Source organism: Culex pipiens, chromosome 3, assembly GCF_016801865.2.
Source record: "Culex pipiens pallens isolate TS chromosome 3, TS_CPP_V2, whole genome shotgun sequence".
NCBI classification, from domain to species: domain Eukaryota; kingdom Metazoa; phylum Arthropoda; class Insecta; order Diptera; family Culicidae; genus Culex; species Culex pipiens.
Window position 1 is genome coordinate 70605483 of NC_068939.1, and position 27535 is coordinate 70633017.

At 35.6% G+C, this 27535-nt stretch overlaps 2 protein-coding genes across 5 annotated transcripts in view; one reads left to right on the forward strand and one right to left on the reverse strand.

Annotated features, from left to right (window-relative positions):
• Positions 1 to 602: 602 nt before the first annotated feature.
• On the forward strand, positions 603 to 1373 carry LOC120419979 (CDGSH iron-sulfur domain-containing protein 3, mitochondrial). The gene is made up of 4 exons (XM_039582857.2): positions 603 to 763; positions 820 to 961; positions 1026 to 1119; positions 1181 to 1373. The coding sequence occupies exons 1-4, from the start codon at positions 713 to 715 to the stop codon at positions 1305 to 1307; spliced, it is 414 nt and encodes a 137-aa protein (XP_039438791.1). The 5' UTR covers positions 603 to 712; the 3' UTR covers positions 1308 to 1373.
• A 4433-nt stretch (positions 1374 to 5806) lies between these two features.
• LOC120419963 (ribose-phosphate pyrophosphokinase 1) overlaps positions 5807 to 27535 on the reverse strand; it is a 29592-nt gene continuing 7863 nt past the window's right edge. The window contains exons 2-7 of one of the 4 annotated variants that reach the window (XM_039582833.2): positions 25323 to 25566; positions 18380 to 18563; positions 12645 to 12668; positions 11877 to 11975; positions 6737 to 7195; positions 5807 to 6671 (exon numbers count right to left, since the gene is read on the reverse strand). In XM_039582833.2, the coding sequence (XP_039438767.1) occupies positions 6579 to 6671; positions 6737 to 7195; positions 11877 to 11975; positions 12645 to 12668; positions 18380 to 18563; positions 25323 to 25566 (1103 nt within the window). In that variant the 3' untranslated portion in view covers positions 5807 to 6578. Of the gene's footprint in view, positions 6672 to 6736; positions 7196 to 11876; positions 11976 to 12644; positions 12669 to 13638; positions 13699 to 18379; positions 18564 to 25322; positions 25567 to 27535 lie in introns of all 4 variants that reach the window. The other 3 variants (XM_039582831.2, XM_039582832.2, XM_039582834.2) reach the window with 3 other exon arrangements.

A 27535-nucleotide genomic window follows, 5' to 3' on the forward strand; every position in this document is an offset into this window, starting at 1 on the left:
GCGACCTGTAAACTGTTCCGAATTTGTGGGTTACTGTATGTTAAATTATGGAAAAAAAATCAAGCTACCAATGTCAGTTTTAAATACACTCAACCCCCAGTGGATGGTCACTTTTCGTTTGACACTTTTTACTTTGTAACCCGTTGGATTGAAAAAGGCAAACTAAAAAGTGTCGAATTGTCACTATTTACACGGGACTCACACTTACTATCAAACCAAACGTTTGTTAGTGAGTGTGATCTCTGTGTAAAGAGGGTGTCAAACTAAAAGTGATCCCGTTTGTTTGACAACAATTGGTATACTGAATATAATTATACGATTCTAACTTGAAACGTAAGAGCTCGCGGTCTTTCTGACAGAAACATTCATCTTTGACATCTCATTCAAAAGGGACCATAGTTTGATAATAAATGAAAAATGAATAATTGCAATTGCTTAAAACTAATAAAGTCAACAGAAAAAACATTTCCTTCGATGAAATAAATACCTACTTACATCAAAATTAACACAGCACAATCTGGCAACATCATCAACGCAAGACCGACGAGGGGTCCGTCAAGTACCTTCGCCTGCTGCATATAAATATCAGCTGAGCTGAGACGAACTGTCAAAAGTGCACCGTGTGTTTACAAGTTTACACAATCATTCGTGCTCTCATCTGTGGAGTTGAATTTCCAATTTGTGCATTTTTGAATAATAATTTTAAGCAGAAATGAATATTATCCGGAGCTCGGTGTTATGCCGTCTGTCCTCAAATGTGCCGGTAAGATGTTTTACATTGGACATTTCCACGATCATCCAATAAATTCACCCTTATAGAGATTTCTCTCGAAGACCTCCGTCAGACTGAACAGTTCCGAGATTCCGAAGAACGTTATCGCTGATCTCTCGACGGCCCAGCATCAGCAGCCCGATGGGTTGGTGTACGATAAGAAGCCATTCAAGATCGATCTGGAAGAGGGTAATTAGCTAGGGTGGACTTTGATACTGAAAAGTAAGCTAACCATTGTTGTTCTAACCCGTAGGCAAACGATACTCGTGGTGCCTGTGCGGCAAGTCCAAGTCACAGCCCCTGTGCGACGGAACACACAAGCTGGTGCAGTACAAAATTACGCTAAAGTAACATTAATTGCATTTGTTTGAATGTGAACTGCAGCTATAAATTGCTTGTTTTTTGTAGGCCGGTGCGATTCCAGGTGGAGAAAACCGGCACTTACTGGTTATGCAACTGTAAGCACACCAAAAACCGTCCCTTCTGCGACGGCACTCACAAGAGTGAAGACATCCAATCAAAGGCTGGAAAGTGAGGGGTTTCTCGAGAAAAGTTTTGAGATTTTTTGATTTGAAATAGATGCAATGTTTGACATTGAAAAGGGTGTTTTTTGTTGTTGTCAACCGACGTGAGCATGTTAGACTCTTAATGTACACTTCTTGACTTTTTTTTGATAAGGTCCTATAAACAAATGTAAACATTGAGTGTATCCCTTTCACACCTTATGTCAAAGTCCATCGGAGTAAGCGGGATACACTTAATGTTTACATTTGTTTATAGGACCTTATCAAAAAAAAGTCAAGACTTTGACTTGAACTTGTTTTGCCTGCGTCATCGTTTCGCGCATGAGAGGAATAATAAAGGACAGGTATGCGAATCCGGTGACAGAAAGCCATAAAGTATTTCATACCAACGATATTTATTTACCGTTAATTATGCGCTGATCATTGTTTTAAGCCGAGCAGAGGTAAATAAACCAGGAATACCTCATTTTGGTATTACTTTGGCAATAAACAGAGACCAAAATGTGATCTTCGTTGCCCAGTAATAGATAGTAAAATACGATGAAATCATACCATTTTGGTCGCTGTTATTTGCAAAAGAAATACCAAAATTTGGTATTTTCATTCCAGTTTAGTTCCGCAGTTGCAGTTAGTGAAATGAATAAGGCTTCATATGCAACAGCAAAATCTACTCATGTTGTTCTCAGTGATATTCTTCGCCAAATTGAATACATTTGTCATTGATGAACGGTTTAGGGGCGAGTGGGGAGACTTGATCCCCTTTTTTCGTATCGCACATAACTCTGTCAATTTCTCACAAAACTATAAACGGTTTGCATGAAATGAAGGCTTAAACATTCAAATATGTTTGGCTGATAAGGGTATTTAATCAGATGAACTCTGCGAATCATGCCAAGCGTGTGAAAAAAATATTTTGTGTTTTGTGTGATCATTGCTTGTTCGAGAACCGTAGAAGCTGAATGGATTGTTTTCAGGTGGTTTGGGATAGTTGGATCTGTTACGAGCTTTATTTTTAAGATTCTTGTACAAAGTAGACCAACTTAATCATTACGCTTAAAAGGTAGGTTAGTTATTTGAAAAAAGTGTTTCAACGATACAATTTAAATGTGCCTCTAGTGATCACTTCCGTTATCATAGTTGGCCAAGTTTTTTCAACTTAATTTGGAATCTTGTTGGGATAGTTGTTAATGGAAGATGTTGCACAAAACGCTTAAGGTTGTAGAAGGTGTCTTTCACTTTTGGGGCAATGACTGTCAATGATGGTTCTTAATTCAGGGTCCAGAAAAAGTAAATTAAAATGAAAAAATAATCACGATATGTTAAATGCTTCTACAAACAACACAAAGAAAACTATTATTTGATTGATAAATATATTCTGAATCAAGATTTGAATGTTTTTCTAAAACAAACATCGCCGCCAAATGGCCGATCGGGAATGATGCCTTCCAGAGCCTTAACATTGAGCGGGATAGCTAGTTTAACGGAAACACAATTTCACTCAATTTTTAGTTGATTGTTAAAAAGATGCAAATCTAGCAAAACAATGTAATTGGGCCAATGTCGAAGTGTAAACAAAGAGTCTATCATGCTCAATCCTAATGTAAACATCAACTGACGTGTGTAGGATAGACTATTTGTTTACACTTCGACATTGGCCCAATTACATTGTTTTGCTTGAAATCATGATGAGCTTGTTTGTTTTGATTCGTTGCTACGAATGTCAGTCTAACTGGTCTACATTTTCTTTTATGAGATCGTAGTGTGCTGAGAAATCATCCAGGACAGTTTTCTCTTCATACTTTTTGAACAGAAATTTGTTCAGAGTTCCATCCGATTGCTTGCCTTGAGAATAAATTTCAATCCTGTTAAAATACTAAAATCAAATAAATTTAAACGGGAACAGTCTCAACAGCAGCTTCCGATAGTCTGCCTTGAGAGTAAAAAAAAATCCTTTAACCTCACTTATGCCAATGGTCGTATCGCTTGCTTAGGGCGACTCCCAGACCTTAACCTTTCACAACTACCAACTCCACGCGACACTTGCGCATCCTTGTTGTTTAAATTCGATTAAATTTGATCAAACGGTCAGTTTGATCGAGTTCCACAATAAGGTTGGGAAAAAGAGCCTACGGTTTCGCTATTTTTTTTCTAAGTAAGTTCAGCATCAACACTTCCCGTGCTCCTTATCCTTATTCCTCTCCCGGTGAATGGTGGAGATGGGAGCGGCCGGCAATGGATGGCTTTCATGGTGCTGCCTGTCTTGTTCTGGTAGAATTGGTTTTAATTCCCTTTAATCAATTTCTAAGCAACTTGGGCTGGACAATCATCACATATACATGACGAAATCCAGTCTGCAACCCGCTAAGATCACCATCTCCATGCGAATGCGAATGCGAAATTTGTTCAGAGTTCCACGGATGTGAAACAAGTTTAGTGTGTAAAATATTTAAAAACTTTTAGACCTAAATTGCAGAGTTCGGAAACTCACTCACGAGTTACTCAACTATGAGGAAAAACTAAGTTACCTGCGAGTAAATTACTCATCACTCTCGGTGAGTGTGAGGGCCTTCCTCATTTACTCACAAAGAGGGCTTTGAGCGCTCATGAGGGCTATTTTAGAAAACAAATTTCGAGATGTCAAACTCTACATCGGTGATTTTCTTGTTCATTCAACAGCGAAAAAGTAGTCCTGATGGTAGAGGCGCAGTGCTATCAATAAGAAGTTTTTTTTATCACAATGGTTCAAATCCTGGTTTTTATCTGTTTTTTTTCCAGCCAGTTAATTTTTTTTAATCACAAAGTTTGTTGTCAGCTTCCAGCTGTCCTACCGACGGATAGGTCGGAGGTTGTTTTGACGAGGGATGCCTCTGCGGGTGGATTTTAACAGCTTTACCAGCAGTGGATGGCCGTGTTGCTGAGGTAAGTGACCACTCCCGGTCGTCGACAGTTCTACAAATGTGTTTTGGTTCAGAATCGGGACATGCCGAAGAAGTTGCAGTAGCCGCCGGCTTGGAGGTTCACTGAAAAATAAAAAAGGCCGATCCAGTGCTTTGGACAGCTTTAGGCTAGGGCCACCGGCGGCCGCTGAGGCTCCATTGGCGTGTCCTGGTTCTTAGGCAAGACATATTGGTAGAACTGTCAGCGACCGAGAGTGGCCACAGTTGCACAGCTGTCGAAGGGAGTGACCATTACCCACAGCAACACGGCCATCTTCTTTTGGTATGGCTGCCAACATCCACCCGCAGAAGCTGCCCCCATCTGTGGCCTCCGATTTATCCTGCGGTAGGTTAATCCACAACGGATTCGACCGGTCTTAAAATTATGAAAATAATTGCCCATCCGCTTGACTTTGACAATCTCAGGTTTCTTTTGAAGCAATAAAAAAAATACCAGACAGACAAAAAAAAAATATTGATACCACATTAATACCAACACATAACCTTCGGATTTATAGACATTGACGCTACCTCGAATGTACAACCGATTGTTAAAGACACTTGATTTTGGATTGATGTGGTCATTGATTTTGGAAATAACAAATTGTTGGAAACGGCCTACTCACGCCCTCATTTTACTCAAATATGAGTAAATTTACTCAGCCCTCACACTCACGGTGAGTATCGAGAGTGTTTGCTGTGAGGAAGCCTACTCGATTTGTGAGTGTGAGTGGTTTTCCGAACTCTGCTAAATTGAGCATGTTTACAAAAGCTGGTAATTTTTGTTTACAAAACATTTGAAAAATGGTTCAAACTGCAGTAAGTCATCCACAACTATAATAAAGGAATCCATGTACGAAAAACCAAACCAGTTTATTAATATTGAGGCTGATTCCAGTGACTGTAAAAATGCAGGGATCAAGTCTCCCTAAACGCACTTTTTTAAGCAATTGATTGTAAAAAAAAAGTATGACGATAAATTTAACGTCAAATGCGTAAGGGTTTATCAAACAATTCATGTAAAAAATATTTTTTTGAATGAATTTTAATTTTTTTCTATACATATCAAAACAAAGAAAAAAGATCTCGTAGAGGTTTTTTTGCAGCACTTTTTAGAAAAATGTGTGTAACTCATTCCAAACATATTTTTAATTTTTTCTTTGTTTTCTACAATGAGTTTGAGTCAATTTTGCACAACATTCTAGAGCAAAGCTATTTTTTACACGCATGCTGAAGAGATACAGGCTTAGAATCAAGTATCCCCGAAGGTCAAGTCTCCCCACTCTCCCCTATGCTTGAAGTTCTTGATGCTTCTGAAAAATAACAAGATTTAAAAATAAATGTTTTTAAAATGAAACTGAGTTCAAGTTCACCAAAAAAATCATTTAAGCTTTAAGATGTACTCAAATATCTTAACGTGGGGCTACGCTGGATCTAGGTCATTAGAGTCAAATCCTTAACCTGCAAACAAACTAGAAAATCTTTGAAACAAATTAAAAAGAAAACACTGTAACAATTTCTTGTAAAACTACACATTTTCGGATAACATCAAATCAAACAGAACAAACGCGTGATACTATTTTTTAAAGTTTTATTCACTTTACTTTCCATATCAAATTAGCATAAAATTATAAGTTGTTTTCAGTGATAGCTTACAGTAAGTTTGATTCTAATTTATAATTTGCCTGGGGTGTGTGTTTGTGTTTTGGATGTCCGTTTTGTATCGGTGTGTACGTGTATGTGTGTGTGTAAGTGTGAATGCAAACCAATCTAACAGGAGCACGCTGTAACAATCTATCTTTACTAGCAAAACAGTGTTCAACACTCCTCTTTCGGATGGGGTTTCTCAACTAATGGATTCTATGCTTGGCATGAAAATACACGACTATTTGGGCTTTGTGTGTCTATTTTTTATTTGTTCAACTCTTTTATAAAGAAAGGCGCGTACTAAGCTGAACATCTCTAACGGTTTATCTATAAGGTGTAGCTTCTCTTCTTCGTTAGCCTAATATAAACTTGGTTTAGCGTTACTTTAATATGGGAATAGAAAGAAGGGGCGTCCCGAAATCGGATAAATGGAGCAAAACTTTAAACTTAATTAAACCATACCGATTTTAACGTTTTCTTTTGTTTTCTCTAGAATGCTTTGAGCTGTTTGTATGAGTCTTTTTCATTTACTTTACTATGGCCAATAGTTAACCGTGAAGGCAAAATTTCTCAGCTTTGAATAAACAATGATATATAATGTATAGTTTTTAAAAAAACGGTTCCACTTCCGGGCTGACGGCGTCGTAGTTCCCCGTTTGTCATTCCCGGTCCCGGTGGTGGTGCCTGGTGGTGGCCGTCTTAGTAAGGAACGTTTGAGAACAGATACGACACACTTTCGCCGTTATGGGTCCGGCGGACAGCCTCGGCAAACATCATGGAAACGTCGATGCACTGTTTGAAGGAAGGTTAAGATGTGATTTAGATGGCTTTTTAAAAAAAGGTAGAATGGAACCCACCTGAATCTTGGGACAGTCCTTCATGTGGCCATCCTGGGGGATCGTGTTCGTCACGACGACAGCCTCGAAGCACGCGTTATTTATCCGCGAAATGGCTGGCCCACTGAAGATGCCGTGGGTCAGAATGGCGTACACCCTGGTGGCGCCCGCCTCGACCAGCTTGTCGGCGGCGTGGCAAATGGTGCCGCACGTGTCGGCCATATCGTCCACCAGGATGGCCACGCGGTCCTTCACGTCACCGACCAGCACCATCGACGCGACCTCGTTGGCCTTCTTCCGCTCCTTGTGGATCAGCGCAAACTCCACGTTCAGCCGATCGGCGATCGACGTGACACGCTTGGCACCGCCCGCGTCCGGCGACACGATGATCGAGTTCCGCCACTCGGCAATGTTCTCCCGGATCCACTTGAGCACCGCCGGTTCCGCGTAGAGGTTGTCCACCGGGATGTCGAAGAAGCCCTGATGGAAGAAAGTGGCATTTGATATAACAACGACCATTTTTTTTCCTTGGGGAAGCACAAACTAGAATATCCAACCATAAATTGGTTCTGGCCTAACAATGTGTTTAAAAATTCCCAAAAAAAATTTTTTGTATTTAAAAAATTGTATGATTAATGTTCAGTTTTAAGCGACTGCAACCATCAAACGAATCATGGCAAAGGTGATATAGACGTTTGTGATTTCAAATGAAGTTATGTTTGTTTTTCTTACATATAATGACAGAAATGATGTTTTATTGAATATGGATGATCAATTATCAATAAAGGCAACGTTTTTCATCGTTTGTTATTATTAGATCATCTTTATTGCTTTTATATTAAAATGGGAATTAAAAAATGATGCTCAAAATTCAAATGCTCAAAACGCACGGTTTGTACATAATGCTTTTTGAAATGTTGGCGTCGAATTTCCGTTGCGAGATTCTCAGCACCAAGAATTGCCGGTCTCTCACGTGTTTACAAAATTTCTTGTGACATTCACTATTTCTCTCTCATTCCAACATTCACAATCATCCCCGTTCAACAAAACGCAGCCACAAAAGCCATCGGGTGCGGGACATTTCGCCGAATGTCGTTTCGCCGACGGTCATTTCGCCGAAGGTCATTTCGCCGAATGTCGTTTCACCGCATGGGACGTTTCGCCGAATTGACAAATCACAGCTAAAAAAGTAGTAATCCAGCTGCGTGTAAAAGGCCTGGGTGTAAAATAAATATTGCATTATTTTATGCAATTTTATGTGATTTTACACCCTGAAATATGTAGCCCATCAGTATGGGAAACCTACTTGACCGAAATGTCAAGTCACTATATGCGATTATCCATTCCATTCTTCATCGGTCTGATGGCCGAGCGGGCTAAGGCGCCAGTCCTTGACTATGGTGTTGGGTTTGAATCTCGTCGGTTGCATCTTTTTTTTGTGTTTTCAAAAATTGTACATGCAGTGTGTAATATTAATTGTTTATTTTGACGAAGGTGATGTGCATGCTTTTGCATGCGATTTTACCATCGTATTTTTTGCTGTGAATAATCGTAAAATAAATATATAAAATGGACACAAATATTATTAAAATATTTTGAAAAAGTATAATGTCCCTAAAAGGTGATTTTGCAATCTTTAAAAAAAAAAATTTTGTTTCTTAGTATGTTATTTTTATAAGTTTATGCATTATTACATGCATAAACAATCGCTTAAAAAATAATCTAGTTAAAAAAAAATTGTGCGAGTTTTTGCATTCTTTCAAATATAAGCAGTTATTTAATTACAGCAAACAATTTTAAATCATTTCTGTGAGTTTTTGCATTAATTTCTGTTGGTTTTTTGCATTCTTGTTTTAATATTAAGTTCTTTTAATTTTCTGCTTATAATTTTGATAAATTTCTGTTAGTTTTTGCATTCTTTGTTGTTTAAGCATATTATTTGTATAATTTTGTAAGTTTTTGTATTCTTTCCAACATGAGGAGTTCTTTTGATTTTCAGCATAACATTTTGGAAAAATGCCGGTAGTTTTTGCATTCTTTACTGAGCATATTTTTTAAATTATTTCTGAGAGTTTTTGCATTCTTTCAAACATGAACAGTTTTTTTTTTATTTTCTGCTTATAATTTTGATTATTCCTGTTTGTTTTTGCATTCTTTGTTTTTTAAGCAAATTATTTGTATAATTTTTGTATAATTTTTGTGAGTTTTTGCATTCTTTCAAACATGAGCAGTTCTTTTGATTTTTAGCAAAACATTTTGGAAATTTTTTGTTAGTTTTGGCATTCTTTGTATTTAAGCATATTTTTTTTAAAATTATTTCTGTGAGTTTTTGCATCCGTTCAAACATGAGCAGTTCTTTTAATTGGCTGCTTATTATTTAGATTATATCTGTTTGTTTTTGCGTTCTTTGTTTTTCAAGCAAATTTTTTGTATAATTTTTGGGAGTTTTTGCATTCTTTCAAACATGAGCAGTTCTTTTGGTTTTCAGCACAACATTTTGCAAAATTGCTGTTAGTTTTTGCATTCTATATTTTTGGCATATTTTTAAATTATTTCGGTGAGTTTATGTATATTTTGTTTTTTTGTTAGGTTTTGCAATCTTTCAAACATGAGCAGTTTTTTAGATTTTTAGCATAACATTTAGAAAAATTTCTGATAGTTTTTGCTTTCTTCGTTTTTTAAGCAAATTATTTGTATTATTTCTGTGAGTTTTTGCATTCTTTGAAACATGAGACGTTCTTTACTTTTTAAATTATTGTACTATTATCTTGCCACTCCTTCTCAAGTTTGCATGAGTGAATTACAAGATGGCACTGCAGCGAACAAATAGCATAAATTGTACAAAAAGTTAATTTTTATTCAATTCGGCGAAACGTCCATTCGGCGAAATGACTTTCGGCGAAACGTACCATTCGGCGAAACGACATTCGGCGAAATGACCGTCGGCGAAACGACATTCGGCGAAACGTACCAGATCCAAAGCCATCACAAAACAAAATTTGCCAAAGCAGTTTAACGGGACGTAAAACCTAAGTGGTCGGTTCCCAATCCCAGGGTGACCACTCAAATCCTATTTTAAAATTCCCGACTTTTTCCCGATTTTTCCGTAAACTAAAAAAATAAACGTTTCTTCTCCTAATAATGATTTTTAACAAAACTCTTTATAAAAAAGTTAATATCAACCATCGAAAACAAACCTAAACTAATAAAAAAAAAATCAAACTGTTTACAATATTCGTAAAAAAAAGATACTCAACAACAAACTCCTAAAAAAATACTTTCAAAATAGTAGCACTCATTATTTTGATACATAAACAAATGATAGTCTTTGAAAAACAACCGAAAACTTAAAAATACCCATAACTTCAATGTTAATTTTTAAACTGGCATACGTATAGTTTTTGATACTACTTCAACTGGAAATGGCAAAAAGTTATAAATAACTGAATATAACATTTTATTCTTAATTTTATTTTATTTAAAATCAAAGAGCGCTTGAAACATGATTTCAAGGAATTTAGAAAAATATCTAGGAAATCGCTGGCAAAAAAAAAGTTCCCTTCTAAATTTTGTAAATTTTGATATTGATTTTTTGAATCAATGCTGATGTATCCAGTTGTCAGTATTTAACTGTTTTAATTTTTTTCAATGAAAAATTCAGATTGATAAGATTCCATGTTTTACAGCTTACTTTATGCAAAATGTTCGAAAAGACAAATTCTTTAAACATATCCAGAGTTTTTTTTTTTAAATAGGTCCTATAAACAAATGAAACACAATAGTTTATTGGACCTATATTTTTCAAAGTTTATGTCGCCCCCCCCTTTAAAATCGGTCTGAAAAATCAAGGGGCAAAAAAATATTTTTCCAAAAAACTTCAAAATTTCCATGGTAATAGAAGTCTAATCAACTGCAAACAATCTAAAAAGCATTTTTCTGCATTAATAATCATATTTAGCATGTTTGGAATTGTTTAAAAATGTTTTGAATATTTTTGAAATTCCAATGTACAGCACCGTAAAAAAATTATTTTTCGCAAAAAATAAAATTTTCGTCAATACGCAGATATTTTGGAAACTAATGATGGCAAAACTACTGGACAGGTGTATAATGCATTTTAAAACACTTTTTTCATTAAAATGTTGAAACCATGGCTCGTAATTTCAATGTTTATACTTTTTTATTTTTTTGCCCCCCCCCCCCCCTCGACTTTGGTCAGAGTCGAGGAACATAAACTTCAAAAAATATTTGCAACGGCCTTACAAAACGTAAAAAAGTTTTTTCAGAACGAACAACAAATGGATTTTATACGATACGATTTCCGAAAACTGAAAATCTAGCTTAATCTTTAGTAATTTACCCACACTCACAAAAAAGTTCAAGATAAACACTTGAAAAAAATATTTGAAATGACTTAATGAATATTTTCCACAAAAAAAAACAATCGTTTTTTTCAATTATTCAATCAATATTAAAACAGAATCATAACTTTAATTTGGCCATAATCGTTCAAATTAAATCTATTTTTCTATTAGTTTTGCCTTTCCTGAAATAGATTGAAATTGTGAAAGGAACCTTAAAACTATAAGTAGATTACTGAAGAAAAATTTAATGAATTTAATTTGAACATTGAACGAAATATGACAAAATTATTCAAAAATAATTATGCTTAGAATTCCCGACTTTTCCCGACTATTTAAAAAAAATCACAAGTTCCAGACTTTTTCCCGATTTTTTTTGTGGATTTTGGCGAATTCCCGACTTTTTCCCGACTTTCCCGACTTGAGTGGCCACCCTGGTCAATACCCCGCTCGCGTTCTTTCATTGCGGTTTTCTGAGAAAACAACAGAATCTTCGGCGAGTGTGTATGAACGAGGAGAGGGAATGCTCTTGCTAGCAAGCTCGAGATAAAAGAAGAGAACTCACAAGCTAGATTGACCGTTGCTATATCGTCTGATATTTTGATGCAGGAATCATCAAATGATATTTTTTTTATCACTCATTTACGATGGGCATTTGTGTGCGCGTTAGCCATTTTGCAATAATACATTATTAGTAACTCAACTTTTTGAAATTAAGTTTTACTTTTTTCAGAGTTGATTATTTTTTTTTTTGTCTTTTGAAGCTGTTACAACATGTTTGCCATGCCCAGAAAACTCACCTGAATCTGTGAGGCGTGCAGATCCATCGTGATGATGTGATCGGCTCCGGCCACCGACAGCATGTTGGCCACCAGCTTGGCAGAGATTGGGGCACGGCTCTGAAATTGGAACACAAAAGAAGAAGAAAAAAACAGAGAAAAATATTTGTTTAGTTTTACCGCCAGCCAAATGCTTCGATCTACCAACTAAAACCAGCCTAAACTAAAATCATTCCTGTTAGTTTGCCTGCCAGGATTAATCAGAATTAATACCAATTATTTGCTTTTTTTAAGGGTTTTGTTTTTGCACGTAACAAACAGTTCTGGTTTGCGCCCACATGCAAGTACCGTACCAAATAAAATGAAAAAGGGAGGGAATTGTGCCATTTTGATGAACTGACAAAGAAAAACACGTGTGATTGATGATGAAACCGATTAATCGCAACCCAAACGAAACGCATCCTGCGTATTCTTGCCGGTAATAACAAGGTTTGTTAAACACCCTCTAAAACTATGTTCCTGTTTTGGTGAAAAGCTCTGAAATCACTCTTGAAAGTAAACAACAGTTAAACTTTGGATTCTATCTACAATTATTGTGGTTTCACCCGGTCAAAGTGCACATTCTGCCTGTGTTTGCTGGTCAAATTGTGAGGTTTAGTTTTTTTTAGGTATAGGACATTGGTTTTTGTTTTATTTTAGCTGAGCCGCACACACTTTGTAAGAGTTCACACTAGCCTGCCGATTTAGAGTGAAAACGCGAAACCTTTTCTCGGGGATTTGCTTACTCACAGTGTACAGATCTGGAACATAGTCCTAAACACAGAACAGAACGGGGGTTTTCATTACATTGGAAAGAACATCTCTAAATTATGTTGAAAGAGTAAATGGTGGGTTTGGTGTTTCTGTGCTTGTTAGTTTTTAAAAAAGGGTTTGAAAAAAAACTGCAGCCAAAAATTGTGGGCCAGTTTTCAAAAAAATATTGTTGATTAAAATGTGGAGTTTAATTACAGTCACTTCATCAAAATCAGCACACTCAAAGCAAGCTCGTGCCAACTTGCTATGTAGTCTAAGTTTTAATCGCGAACGTTCAACACTAACGATATCTCTCTCCGTCAAAATCGCATTCTCGTACTTTCTCTCATTCTCTCTTTCCAATTTCTTTTTTTGTTTTACAACGTATGGAAATGTTTTAATCTTAATGCTTTTATCTGCTTCACTTAATATAAATTTAGCATTTCGGAAGAGTGTTTTTTCATATCATTTGAAATTATTCTTCTAACGCATATATCTCAGAGCTCTCCAGCAACAACACATATATACAAAAAAAACACATTTAGTATTAGCCAGTAGTAAAAACACAGAGACACACAGTCACAAACACAAACAGAACAAAAATACCCTACAACGAAAAACACTAGTTAAGGTTCGACTAGGACGTTGGAAAAATGTGGAAAATTTCCTCTTTTTTCGCTTTTACTTTACTCATAAGACGACGATAAATAACTGAATTGAAGAAAGAGAGTTACTAGCAACAATATTGCCATTCTTTTAATGTTTTAAATGTAGGTGTGTATTGTGAACTTCCCATGAGAGACTACAAAACGAGATAAATAGTATTAAAGTAAGAAAAATAACCAAGGACTGACTGATGGCGATGATGACGAACGGTTGTTGTTGGTGGGGGGAGGGACAAACCGATGACGAATTTGGACAAATATAAAGAAAAGAACAAAAAAAAAGACTGCAAGAAGTAAAAAAGGTTGAAGAAAAAAACTCAAAATACCAATACCCGAAACTTCCACTCATTGGTCTTCATCAACGCGGCCAGCTTATCGTCGCCTGTCTGAGGGAGGGGAGCGAAGTATAGGAAATCAAATTGTTATTATTGTTTGTTTGTACACGAAGAGATAGAGTGAAAGAGAGAGTTATGGTGGTGGTGGTAGATGTGTGCGAGTGCACCGCTACTCAGTTGGGTAGTAGAACACAATCATAATAAAAACAGGCTAGTAAACAAGAGCAAATAGATAGAGAGAAAAGGGAATATTAAACGAACGTTTTCAGGCTTAATCAAAATGAAATTGGAAAGTAATTAAGTGGGTACACGCGATGCAACAAGAACTTAGAACATAGTAACGGCTTTGGATGTTGGAAGGAGCTGTACCGTAAAACGGAAGGACTTTGGTTGGGAAAACTTTTTAAATTACTGTCATTCAGTGCGAGTTGTATTATCATTCAAGGAAGAGAACCTAACCGTTTTTAGCTAAAGGGTTATGTTATAGGGAAAAGCAATTATAAATTCAATTCGTTTTTATTTAAATAATCAAGTTACAATTCGACGGTTTCGTTGGAACGCGAATCAGTTCAATACGGAGCGTCGGATCGAGGTTGGCCACCAGCCAACCTGCGTTGAGTTCGTATAAGTCCAAGGAAGGTTTATACGCTAACTAATTGACACTTTGGCCACTCTGGAATCGATTCCGGAGCATCGGCAAATTGTAAGGAAAAAGTTACGTATAATCAAATTTTGATCACAGGAAACTGAATAAGCAAAAGAGCTCAAAACATCAACAAACGAAGAAAAGGCAGAACGAAGTTTGTCGGGTAAGGCTAGTATATTTATAATAACAGGGTCTTGAATTTTCTTTCAGCTGTGTATAATTCCATAAATCAAGCTGAAGACATTATTACTTTAAAACTATTGGATTAACAAGGACAAGAATTTTGTTTATAAAAAAAGTACTAAATAGATCAATATAAGAATAATAATTTTTACTAAATTATCAAAAGTTACAGTAAAGTTTAAACTTAATTTTTATACTCTAATATCTCTAAATCACGCAAATCAATTAATATTCACCAAGTTACATTCGAAAATTGTTTAAAAATTGTATTTCTAGAACTATTCCAAATCATAAATCCACACCAGCCAATATATTTAGAGCTTTATTTGAAAAGGTCATATCAAAATAGGAGATCCCATAACTAATAGGACCTTTAAAAAATAATTATACGATTCTATACCGCGGGCAATTTTTTTATATTTTTTTATTGGCGGGGCTTTTAAAATTGGAAATACATCTATTTTGCCTTAAATCGGTCTAACTTTTGACTAAATTACATTTCTTTGCTCAGTATTGGGACTGATTGTTTATTTACCCAAATTGTTTTAATCACCTTAAATTGTGTTGGAATTACGGGTTCTTGTCGGTATTTTTCGGTGAAATTAAACTCTCAAAATTAGAAGAAAGTAATGAAACTGTTAGGTGGATAGTTGACTAGTGTCTTAGAAGAAGATTGAAAAGGACGGAAACTAAGTCAGCGAAAGGGCCATATGAGAAAGCGTACGTGTGTGATCAAGTCTTTTAACCTTCTAATTTGGCTGTGTATAAGTACTGAGTCGCAACCTCAGTAAGTGTACACAGACAAATCATCCCTGTATGTCATCCAAATGACTCCAGGACGGTCAAAAGAAATGATCACACACCGCCTAGATACGCTTTCGGCATATAATTTTGATTCTCTCGATACATGATTTTCTAGGCGGTGTGTGATCATTTCTTTTGACCGTCCTGGAGTCATTTGGATGACATACAGGGATGATTTGTCTGTGTACACTTACTGAGGTTGCGACTCAGTACTTGTACACAGCCAAATTAGAAGGTTAAAAGACTTGATCACACACGTACGCTTTCTCATATGGCCCTTTCGCTGACTTAGTTTCCGTCCTTTTCAATCTTCTTCTAAGACACTAGTCAACTATCCACCTAACAGTTTCATTACTTTCTTCTAATTTTGAGAGTTTAATTTCACCGAAAAATACCGACAAGAACCCGTAATTCCAAATAACATTTCTACAAACATTTTTTTTTTCATAACTCTTACAACTCTCCCTAATATTTCTGAACAATGACTTTCTAAAAACATTTAAAAGGTTAGTTTAAACCTGTAAAAATTAAAAACCTCAAATGGAAGGATTTTTAAGTGTTTTTTGAAAAACAAATAGTTTCAGAGTTTTAAAATCACACCTAATTTTTCAAAAAGGTCAAATATTAGGGTTAGGACTATTTGAAAAGTATGGTTTAATTAGAAAATTCATATCTTATAAAAACACGATGGATTCTTTTACCAATTGAAAATCAGATAAATAGTTTCCAAGATATTGGCTATTGAAAATTTATTATTAATATTATAGTTTATTATTGACACTTTACCATAATTTGGCATTCGTGTCATTTGAAAAAGGATTAGTTAGATTTTTTCTGTTAGACTACAAATTTTAAAATATTTTAACACCGCACTTTCTCGTTCCGAGGTGTTTCCAAGTATGTCCACAATGGTTCCATAAATGCTACAATCCTGTCTCTCCTTGGTAAATCCACGACAGCAATGAAAATTTAAGGCTGAATGGAATACACTCATAACAACTAATTTAAAAAAAAAAAAAATGTTTTTCTAGAGATGTACAAGGATTAACATTGTTTTGTGAATTTTGTGATTTTTTTCGAAAAATAAATCCTGGCAATGACATTAACTCGAGAAATTAAATGAACTTTATCCTGAAATTACATTAGTGCACAGAGAAAAAAGAGTTCTTAAAATCGTGAAAAAGCGTTCCTAAAAATGGGAACCACGAACAAAGTGTTCAAACCCCCGTACGTTTTTCAAAATCGTACCATGGAATTCGAACACTTTGTTCATGGTTCCCATTTTCATGAACGCTTGTTCACGATTTTGGGAACTCTTTTTTCTCCGTGTACCTTAAGATCGCAATCTAAAAAAAAAAACTTAGTTATAAAAAATAAATATAACCAATGATTGCCAATAATTGCTTTATAAAATTATATAACTTTTGAGTTTATATCAAAAATTCCCTCAAGAAGGGTACAACCGGTATATGCTGGTTCATTTGGTACAAAAAATCGTAAAATTGACCTGAATACAGAGCATTTTGAAGTGATGATCAATTTTCTTTGAAAATGATTAACCAAAGAATAAGGAAAATAAAAACGTGAAGTCCGTCAGATTTTTTTTAAATTTAAATAATTAATAACTTAAAACTTTGCTGAAGACCACAAAGCGGTCAGAAAATTCCTACTTTAGATACAGATTTGCGAATATTTTCCTAGCCTTCTTGTATGGAAAACAACATTGCAAAATGACTTTTTAGGACATGAGAAATCGATAGAGAAAGTTCCATAAAATAAAAAAATGCAATAGAAGGTTGAATGGCAAAAACGTAGAGTATTACTAAGGCAAAAAAAAATATTTTTTTGAAAGTGACAAAATATAAAAAATAAAAAACTCTTTTGTTGATGATTCGAATATCCAAAGTTCCTAAGAACCCGTTAGATAATCGAGGCTTCGGAAAATCAAGTCAAGACTGTACTAAACACACTTAAAAATTTAATTTGAATTTTTGATTATTTTTCCTTATATGTACTCCGAAATTGATCAGATTTTTTTTACAGTGCGCACTTTGTATGGACGGCCCCAAATTTGTATGGCGAAACCAATAGGGCACCAAAAGGCTCATTTGGGCATAAGATCCACAGACAATTTTTTTAAGAAATAGAAAAAAATCCCATTTTGATAAATTTTTGTGAGCTCTTTCAAAAAAAAATATAAATAAATTTAAAACATCGTATTATCACCAAAATTTATTCAAAAATTAAAAAGTCCACAAATGTCTCTTTCGTAAATATTTGATCTTATCTATTTTGAATCCCAAAGCCCTTCCGTTTACGGTACTACTAAGTGAAAGAGATAGTAAACTGCAAAGATGGTTACAAGAAAAAAGGCCCGTCCTGTAGGGAACCCAGGAAGCGCATTCGGGACAGGGGCATCATCACTATCGGCTGCATCATCATCATCAACGCTATCAGTGACAGTTGTTTGTCCTATAGTCTCGCCTCAACGTCGTCGTCGTCGTCGTCGAATGGCAACGGCCAACGGCGCGAGATTCGAAAATCAATAAACACTACCGAGCTCACAAGATGCACTTTCATCGAACTATTTTCTCCGGGCCTCGCGGACGGCGACGATGAAGTTCATGTACGCAAAGTGTTGTTTCGTGGCTGGCTGCTGGCTCAAAGATAACCCCCGGATCTGACCCCGACACGATTGTGGCCTGTTTACATGGTCGCGGTTACTAACGGAACTGGACTGCGCAAAGGGTTCTACGTACTTTGCTCGATCGCTGATCGCAACGGGTACAAGGATAGCTATCAAAATGAAACTCTCAACAACAAACAACAAGAGTTAGGAAATTCTTTCCACATTTTTTTTTTTTTTGCTTTGAAGCTGCTTTTGTTTTCTAGCAAAATTTAAAAACTGAACAAAAATCAAACCGATAGAAAAAGCGCCTCTCACAATCAGGACAACAACGTTAAACCTAGCGCGGTGAAGGAGGAACATGAGAAATATATAGAGAAGAAAAAAAACAACAAAAAAAGGTAAAGGGAAAAAGACCAAAAAACAAAGCCACGTGTCCTGTGGACGGCGAAGGAGCACGAACGCACACCTACCTTGTCTTTCTTGTCCTGGCGGGCGTACGGGAAGCAGGGTATCACAGCGGTGACGCGCGACGCCGAGGCGATCTTGCACGCGTTGATCATGATCAGCATCTCCATCAGGTTGTCGTTGATCTCACCGGAGCCGGACTGCACGATGTACACGTCCTCGCCGCGGACCGACTCGCCGATCTCGACGCTGGAGGGGGCGGGAAAATTAAGGAAATAGTTTTAGTCAAACAGAACGTATTTTAAAATAGTAATGGGTGCACATGGTTTGGTGGTTCAAATCACCGATAATTCGATCGTAGAGTGGTTCACTCAATAAATAAAAATATCTCAACCGTAAAGGTGTGATGTTGCCGTATTATGTTAATCATTTTAACGACCAAGTCACGTGTGACTTTGTGTTAACCCTCTACTGGCCAAATTTTTTTTCGAAGATTTTTATTTTTTCCGTGTTCAGGAGGTCATTTTGAGCAACGTTTGTTCAACGAAAAACTTTACTTCTCTTGTTACATTCTGCCTATCTAATTTTTTCATGTTTTTACAGTCACTTTTTCAATTTTTTGCTTGTTTTTCACATTTTCTGCAATAAAATGACACCATTATCATTTAAATTGTTAAAAAATGTGTAGAGACATAGTCTGGAACACTAGAGAAAATACTGCATACATATAGGAAATGTTAGTAAAAAACACAGCCATAGTTGACCCCTAAAAAATTACATTTTTAAAAACATTAGCAAAGTCACATAAAACAAGTTAAACTTCCAACCCATAAATTTTCTAAAATTGTAAGAGTTCTTCTTTCCAATGCTTTTTAAAGATCAGAAATTGGTTGATAAATGGATTTTTGGCGATTTTTTAAAGTGAAGCCCGTCTAAAGGCGGGGTTGGGTTGTAAAGGTTTAAATATGTTTCTATGTAAAACACCAACAACTGGACAGCAATCTTCCAAGAGAACCATGGTCTCGAGCCGAGAAAATAATGGTACCGTTTACGGACACAGAAATAAAGCTCGAGATGGTCAAGAGAATTATGCACTCGAGTTCATTTCCAAAACAAGTGTCGACTACGGGAATTGAACCAGGGGCCTCAAGCAGATTATCTCAATGACCTAACTTCCTCGGCCACAACAGCTAAAATAATCACGTAGAAATTTTGCCGAATGGCTCACTCAAGTCCCGTTGAAGTTACATTTCAAAACACATAAAAGCTACATGAAAAACCCTAGTGGAAAAATACTATAAGGTTTTTCACGTAACATCAACGTGAAAACATTTTTTTCCGGAACACATTATTTTTACGTGTGTCACGCAAAACGTGCCTAGCGAGGGGAAAATCGTGGTTATGTGATTTTTCAGGTAGCATCAACGTGTGGATTATTTTGAGTGTCTGAAATACCTACTTTTGGCAGCTTTAAAAAAAAAACAACTTTGCTAAACATTTTCGTTTAAAAGTTATTGTCGATTTCCTCAAAACGATAAAGGAGGTATCAGACTGTGACAAACAAACTAGACAAGACACGCACCTTTCTGACTTTTGACAGATTCCCTGGTCCGCCATATTGTTTTGGAAAAGTTTGTTTACAAACAGTTTGCCAGTTTGGCAAACAAGTTTGCGAGCAAAAAAACTGTTTGTCCGAACTTTTACACTATACATTTTTAGTTGCCCTTCTATAATTTTTTTTTGTGGAAAATTTAAGAACTGTTATATTTTTAGTCAAAATATTAAACGAACAGGTTGTACAGGTGTAGTATAATTAAAAAAAAATAACTGCTTACAAAGTATGTGTGTAATGTTAACGGGTAAATCCAAACGTAATTTGTTATTTGACTGAGAATAAATTATTTGACTTGAGCAACTTAAAAAATGTATTGATTAACAACTTTGTAACAGTTCAAAAATGTCAAAACGTGTTTATACTTTTCGCCAAAAAGTTTGCCGAACATTTATGCTGTAGTGACAAACTATGGTCTGTTTGCGAAGCGTTTTTCGTTTATGTCTTGAGTAGTTTTTTTTTTGTCATAGTCTAATACCTCCTTAACAAAAAAAAATCTTTCTTGCCATGCACTTATTTATAGCATGACACTTCAGATTTTTAATAGATTGTTTTCCAATTTGAGAGGTTGATTGCCTGTTACATGTTAAATCTAAAATTTATTTAAATCAAAAAACTTTAAAAAATCGAATAGAAAATATTAGTCCTGAAAATTAAAACATCTTTTAAAAAATTCCAGCAAAAGAAAGTTCTTTTTGATTTAACATTTTAAAGATTTTTTTTTCTAGATGTTCAGTAAAAATTACAAACAAAATGTTTGTATGGAACAAATTAAAACTGTTTTGTTTTTCAGTCTCAGAACATCAGTGAGTGATGTTGTTTAGAATTTCTTTTTCGTTTGAGCATCATGTATAGCAAAATCCGCATTTCACCCAGCGCTTTATAATCGAAATTCACGCTAGCAAACATGCATGTTCACAAACGAAAAAAAACTCACAATCATGTACGATTTTTGAATCACGCTCTCGCGTTATTCATCATTCTTTCGATTTGATTACATGTTTTATTTTGTATTACATCACGTTTCGCGCGGAACTTCAGGACACGAGAGATAAAGAGAGTTCTGAGCCCCAAAACATCAACTGCGGCATTTTGGCGTGTCTGGTGAGAGTCGCATTCGCTATAAATACAAATTTGATAGTGTGCAAAGCTGTCGGGACAAAACACACGCAAAAAATGTAAAATACAAAATAAAACAAGCATCCAAAAGGATTTCGATTCGACTGCGGCTTCGTTCCATGCTCTTTTAATTGACTGATTGCTGCCAACCGGTAGTAGCTCCTTCGTAGAAGAGCACACGCGGCCCGTCAAATCGTCTAAATCAGCGCAAAAGGAGTCTCGGTTAATTTTTCGCTTAGTTTGGGCAAAGAGAATACAATCAAATGAAAGAGTGCGGAAAAAAACTAATTTCGAACGGCGCATGCTGTCGTGGTTGTCGTACAGTTCCATGGTTTGACGGTGGGACGGTACTCGAAAAGTGTGTGTTTTGCTGAAAAAAACCCTTTATTTTTTATGAAATTTATTTTTGCGGGGTATACCAAAATATTTCGTCGGGTGGTCAGAGCAACTTTTTTTTTTTTGAAGATTATTTTTCGAATTTATGGGATATTTGTTCAAAAAAGTCACAGAAAATCGAAATTTCTTATGAATATGCCTTGGGGACTCTAACCAACTATATTTGACCAATATTTGACCTCCAATAAAAAAAATCGAACCAAATTTATCAGATTTCTAACATTCTTTGAAATTACTCCAAAATACAAGCTGGAAACCCCGATACGACCGAAAATAAATCTTTTCTTTGTACAATTTGTCACGAAAATACAGCAACACATTGCCCGGATACGAATTTGAGCATCAAACCATGCAAAACATGGATTATTTAATAAATAAGCTGTTTATTACTCAATAGGTTCCGAAAATTATTTTTGCAATCCTCTGTCACATCACTCTATTACATTTTAAAACATTTTAGAATCAATCACATTGTAGAGAACAGTTTTCTGAACAAGTTCCATAAAAAAGTATCAGTTCTGGTTCAATATAAGCAAAGATATGCCCAATTTTCTGAAATGAATAGTGCCTTTCTTCAAAATTTCTTTATTTTTAAATAAAGAGGATTGCAAAAATAATTTTCGGAACCTATTGAGTAATAAACAGCTTATTTATTAAATAATCCATGTTTTGCTTTGTTTGATGCTTAAATTCGTATCAGGGCAATGTGTTGCTATATTCTCTAACAAATTGTACAAAGAAAAGATTTATTTTCGGTCGTATCGGGGTTTCCAGCTTGTATTTTGGAGTAATTTCAAAGAATGTTAGAAATCTGATAAATTTGGTACGATTTTTTTTTTTTTGAAGGTCAAATATTGGTCAAATATAGTTGGTTAGAGTCCCCAAGGCATATTCATAAGAAGTTTGAGTGATATCAACATGAATGCACCGATTTTCTGTGACTTTTTTGAACAAATATCTCATAAAATCAAAAAATAATCTTCAAAAAAAAGTTGTTCTAGACCCCCCGACGAAATATTTCGGTATACCCCGCAAAATGTCGGGAAAGAGCCCTTCTTTCACGGTGCCAAATATCAGACATACCAATTTTTTTTATCATTAGTTTGTTCTAAAAAACACACCGTGTTTTAAATACATATTTTTATTTTACGAATTTACGGAAAAAAAACTAGGGGTAGCAGCATTATTTTAGTTCATTCTTTGAAAAAGGAAATCCACATTTTTAAATTAAAATTTCTGGTTGATAAAAACACATTTTCTTTTTGCTTTCATAAAAGAATTTACCCATAGAAGTTGAGATATAACCATTTGAAAAAATATTAATTTAAGTTATGCTAAGAAAACCTTGGTTTTTGTTATGACTCTGTATTTCGTTCCAACCTTTGATGATTATGAAGCACATTTTAAAGAAATTTTCTGATCCACATGAAAAACAGAAATACAGGCTCGATTATCCGAAGGCCTAGGAAAAAAATCACTTCGGGCAATAAAAACTTCGAATAATCGAATCACGAAAAAAAAACTATTTTCGTTGTCTAATTTTTTATTGTTGAGGTATGATCCCTAAACTACGCTAAAATGATTTTTACTTTTTAAATCCAAGATGGTGGCCAAAATGGCGGTGATGAAATATTGAAAAAATGTATTTCATTTTTTAATATGCTATCAACAACTCAAATTTGACTTAAATGGTGTCGCAGAACTCGAATTTTATGTTAAAAATAAGAAAATGAAAAAAAAACGAAAAAAAAACTTTTTTTTTTCGTTATTCGATTATCCGAAGTCCCATACAAACCTTCGGATTATCGAGGCTACGGATAATCGAGTCTGGACTGTATGCTAATTATTCTGCAACACTGAAAAATTCTTCTTAAGATTGCAAAAAAGAACTTTGGACTGAAAATTCAACTTAACCAGAATCAATACAATCGAAGTTCATAATAGTACAAGGTAGTTCGATACATTTCAAAAATCATTGTCAAGATGATCGATAGCTAGTTGAACTAGTAACGCATTTACCGTCATCTTGAACATTTTTTAAGGTTAAAAAATAACAAAATTGTTGTTGTTTGTTACTGATGTTCAGCTTTCAATAGCAATAAAAAAAAATCTAGAATATCTCAATTGAACATATCTAAAACTTAGCCGAAGACCCCAAATCGTTCAGAAAAATCCTTCGTAAGATTCATAATTTTGAAAACGCTCCTCAAATTTGTACAGCGATTTGTAAGGACAAATTTATTATATGGAATAGCTGGGTTGGGCAGACCAAACCTGTTTGCCAAGTTTATCCAAGTCAAGCAACTCGTTTTAATCATCTGTTAATTGGCCATTCTATTACTCCTGAGTAATAGAATAATATTATTGTTAATTTGCCGGAACTTGATTTTTCTGTCGAAAAGTTGTTTTACTTTTTGTTCGTAGTTGTTTCATTATAAGTTGTATCTAGCAGATTTGCTTATTTATTTGGACAACTTGAAAGTCAAATCTGTTAAATTTCAGATATTTGAAGGTGGCTACTTTTCATTTTTTCCCAACCTAAATCAAAAGAATTGAATCGGACATAAAAAAATGCTCATTCTCATTGTTTCCGCTCTGATCTGAGAGAAATGACGCCAAACGCACCGCCCACAGAGCGTATCTCCCTCTCTCAATTTCATGCCAGAGAGACGTCTAGTTCTCTCTTCTCTCTTGCTGTTTTTGTTTACAGCTCACCCAGCTTATAAAAGCCGCCATTTGCATCAGCTGATTTCCTCTCTTCTCTCACGACATTTGCAGGCAAGTGGGTGGTGGTGGGTGGTTTACTTTGACCGACGTCGTTGTTCAACATTGTTTTGATTGTTTTCAAAAGAACCTCGATCGAGAAAATGGGCGCCGACGCCACCCACATGACTTTGCATGATATTGCCTTCACGCGTAGAATGGTGGCGCATCAAGTCAAGTTTGGTCACGCGGATTGCCGCGCAACATGTGAATTTTCTTTTTTAGAGTCTGTTTGAAAAATATTTACCATTGAATTAAATTAGTAAAATGCTGATAAGTTTTGGTTTTTCTGACGGTTTTCAATTTTATGTTTTAAATTACATTGCCTGCCAAAGTACAGAAAAGCAAAACAATGAAACAAGAAATTTTTAATAAGATTGCAATTTTTTCAATGTTTTTTTTACGATTTTTTAATTAAACCTATAAGATTAACTAATTTATTTAAGGGAATTACAAAGTTTTTTAAATTCTTGTTTTAGCTAGAGTTTGAGTCAACTCAAGAAGTTTTTCATAATTTCCACCAAATTCAAGTTTTTTGTTCTAGGACAAGGTTGCACATTTTATAACAACTGTTCGTATTGCACTTGCATGATTTACACTACTTAATCTCTGATTATCACGACTCTCTCTCGATAGTGATAGTAGAGTTCTTCGTTTCTTATGCTTCACTTCTTTCTTTTCTCTTCATTACTTTTATAGCACTTAATGTTTTGTTATTGGTTTCTGTGATAAAATCCACCCATTGGCGCACCGTATTCCTGCTGCTGCCGCCGTCCACTATCCACCTGGTTTTTATACACAGATATAAACCGTACTATCATCATGATCATGATCCCCAAAGAGAGCGAGAGGAGCAGAAGGAAGAAAGAGCTCTGCCTTCAGCGTTTCTGGCTGTCACACTTCAAGGTTAAGTGAATTTTATTTTTAAAGCACATCTCTCTCAGCCATTTTAGTTTGCCCTATTTTGTTCCTTTCGGGGAAATCTCTTCCCAATGCAACAACAACAACATGGCTCCATGAGGTTCTGCTTGTTGGATCGATAACCGGCCGGAAGACTCCGTCCAAGTCCAAGTCCATGTGCAACCCCTTCCAGCAAAAAAATGCCCCGCTGTACTCACCATGTTTCCAGATTGCTGAACTTTTTCGTGACCACCTTCCCGAGGTCGATGCCGAGGCGGTCCACGATGCGCGACGCCAGATCCGGATGGGACGAACCGGAGAAGACCTTGATGTTGGGCATTCTGGACTGCAGGAGAGGCTGCTGCTGCTGCGGGCTACTGCTGGCGGCTGACTTCTCCAAGTTGTTTCGGATTAAACTTCTGGCGCGAATCGGGTTGGAAGAACGAACTGGCATCACACAATCTACGGTATCAAATTAAATAAGAGCCTCGTCGTCGTCGTTGTCGTCGCAGGTCGGTCGATTTGTGGGTAGTCGCCGCGCGCACACAATCACAGCTATAACCAGTCCAGGTCCAACCAGTGTGCAAATGTGGTCGTGAGGGCCGCGGATGACGGCTCGCGCTGTCAGTCCGCGCGGCGATTCGTCCCCGCGGATTCAAAAGAGGAAAGGGGGGCAGCAGTAGCGAGACCATGTGCACGCACGGAGTATTGTCGTTTTGCTTGGAAATGAGCGATGCATTTTTGAGGCAAAATGCAAAAGGTTGAGCGAACAAAAACAAGTGTTGTTTTTGAATAATTGTTTTTTTGGACTACAAATACAGATCTGTTCAGATTTCAGTCGTTATCCTTAAAGTTTCTCACATTATTGCATTCATATTACGCATCCTGTTGTGGTCAGCGAACAATCGAATTTATTTGCTAAAAAATCTCTACTCAAAATCACTTTCGTGTTTAGAGTAAATAGTTATTTACCCATTACTTATTAAGAATTGAAAAAATTAGTGATAAAAAATGGAATAGTACAACTCTGCCGAAGAAACCAAATTGATTAGAAAATTCCTTCCTCATATAACCATTTTTATATATTTGAAAAAAATGATGCAAAGTATCTTTTTATTTATGACAAAAGATATAGGTACATTTGGTACATGGACAAGTTTCATTCGAATAAAAAAAAAACAAAAATTATAAATCTCGAAAAAAAGTAGTCGTTTTTTAAATCGTTGTACATAAAAAATGACAAAGGGCTTTATGACCCTATTCATGATCAAAGTTCTCATAATCTAATCTAATTTTATCCAATCTAACACAAACGCAGCCAGTCCGATGTACGCATTCTGGAAAGTCTTGTGATTAGATTACGCCCCAAGCACTTTTCTTGACAATATAAATAATTGCAATACACCCGAGATCACCCGAAAATGTAATACAAAAATTAAAGTGGCCAGCCCTACTGCGTTGTGTTTCCGCAGAGAGGATTCCGTGAACGGATCACATTCCATAAAACAGTGGCCCGCGAGGTGAGTTTTTGTGGCCCGCGGACCCATTTTGAATGATCATGTAAAATGGCCCTTTGGACCCCTGTAAAGTGATTTTATAATTCTTAAAATTAAGGTTTAGTGATTTTTTTTAGTCAATATAAATCCAATGATGTATCCATAACGAGATCCATAATCTGATTCTGAATATACCTGGAGTTTTTTTTTTTTTTTTTTTTTTTCAAAGGTCCAATAAACCAAATTTCCAGTTTTTGCTTTTTGGGTGTTTTTGAAACCGCCTTGAGTCAGGGGTATTAAAAAACACCCAAAAAGCAAACACTGAAAATTTGGTATATTGGACCTTTAAAAAAAAACTCCAGATACGAAATAAATATTTTGCAAAAATCCAACATATTGATATGTTCAAATTTTACTAATTTTTTTATCATTGGAGAGGCATGACGCAACATTTTTAAGGGCTTGGCACCAAACTTTTTTTTGCACTTATAAACCGCCCACCTCGCGATTCAAACTCATGTCATTTGGGTTACGAATTGAGTACGTAACATCGGATTTAGGCTGACCAAAATTTATTAAAATATTATGGATATGGAAGCAATAATTGTTGAGAAATGTCTTTGCAACAATTTAAAATTTTGGTAGCAATTTATTTAAAAATAAATTTACTTTATTCTTCCAAGCATAAATCACATTTTTTAAATTGTTTTACAAAAAAATATGTGAAAATACAAGTTAAAACCCGTTTTTCATTTTCATTTAATTTGTTCAACAAAGAATGTCCTCAGTCACAAAAGTATCAAACATCCATCAACACAAACGAGACCATAGATCCGTTAGTTTAGGCATAAAAATTGCATTATGTTTGCTATTTCTGTTTTTTTTTTTTAATTTAAAAAAGTGAACCAATTGAATAAAAAAACGAAGTTGACTTT

Bases quoted from the DNA above. Each gene is read 5' to 3' on its own strand.
- LOC120419979 (XM_039582857.2), top strand. From the start codon at position 713: ATGAATATTATCCGGAGCTCGGTGTTATGCCGTCTGTCCTCAAATGTG. The intron at 962-1,025 runs GTAATTAGCTAG...TCTAACCCGTAG, and splicing joins CAAGATCGATCTGGAAGAGG to GCAAACGATACTCGTGGTGC. The intron at 1,120-1,180 runs GTAACATTAATT...TGTTTTTTGTAG, and splicing joins CAGTACAAAATTACGCTAAA to GCCGGTGCGATTCCAGGTGG.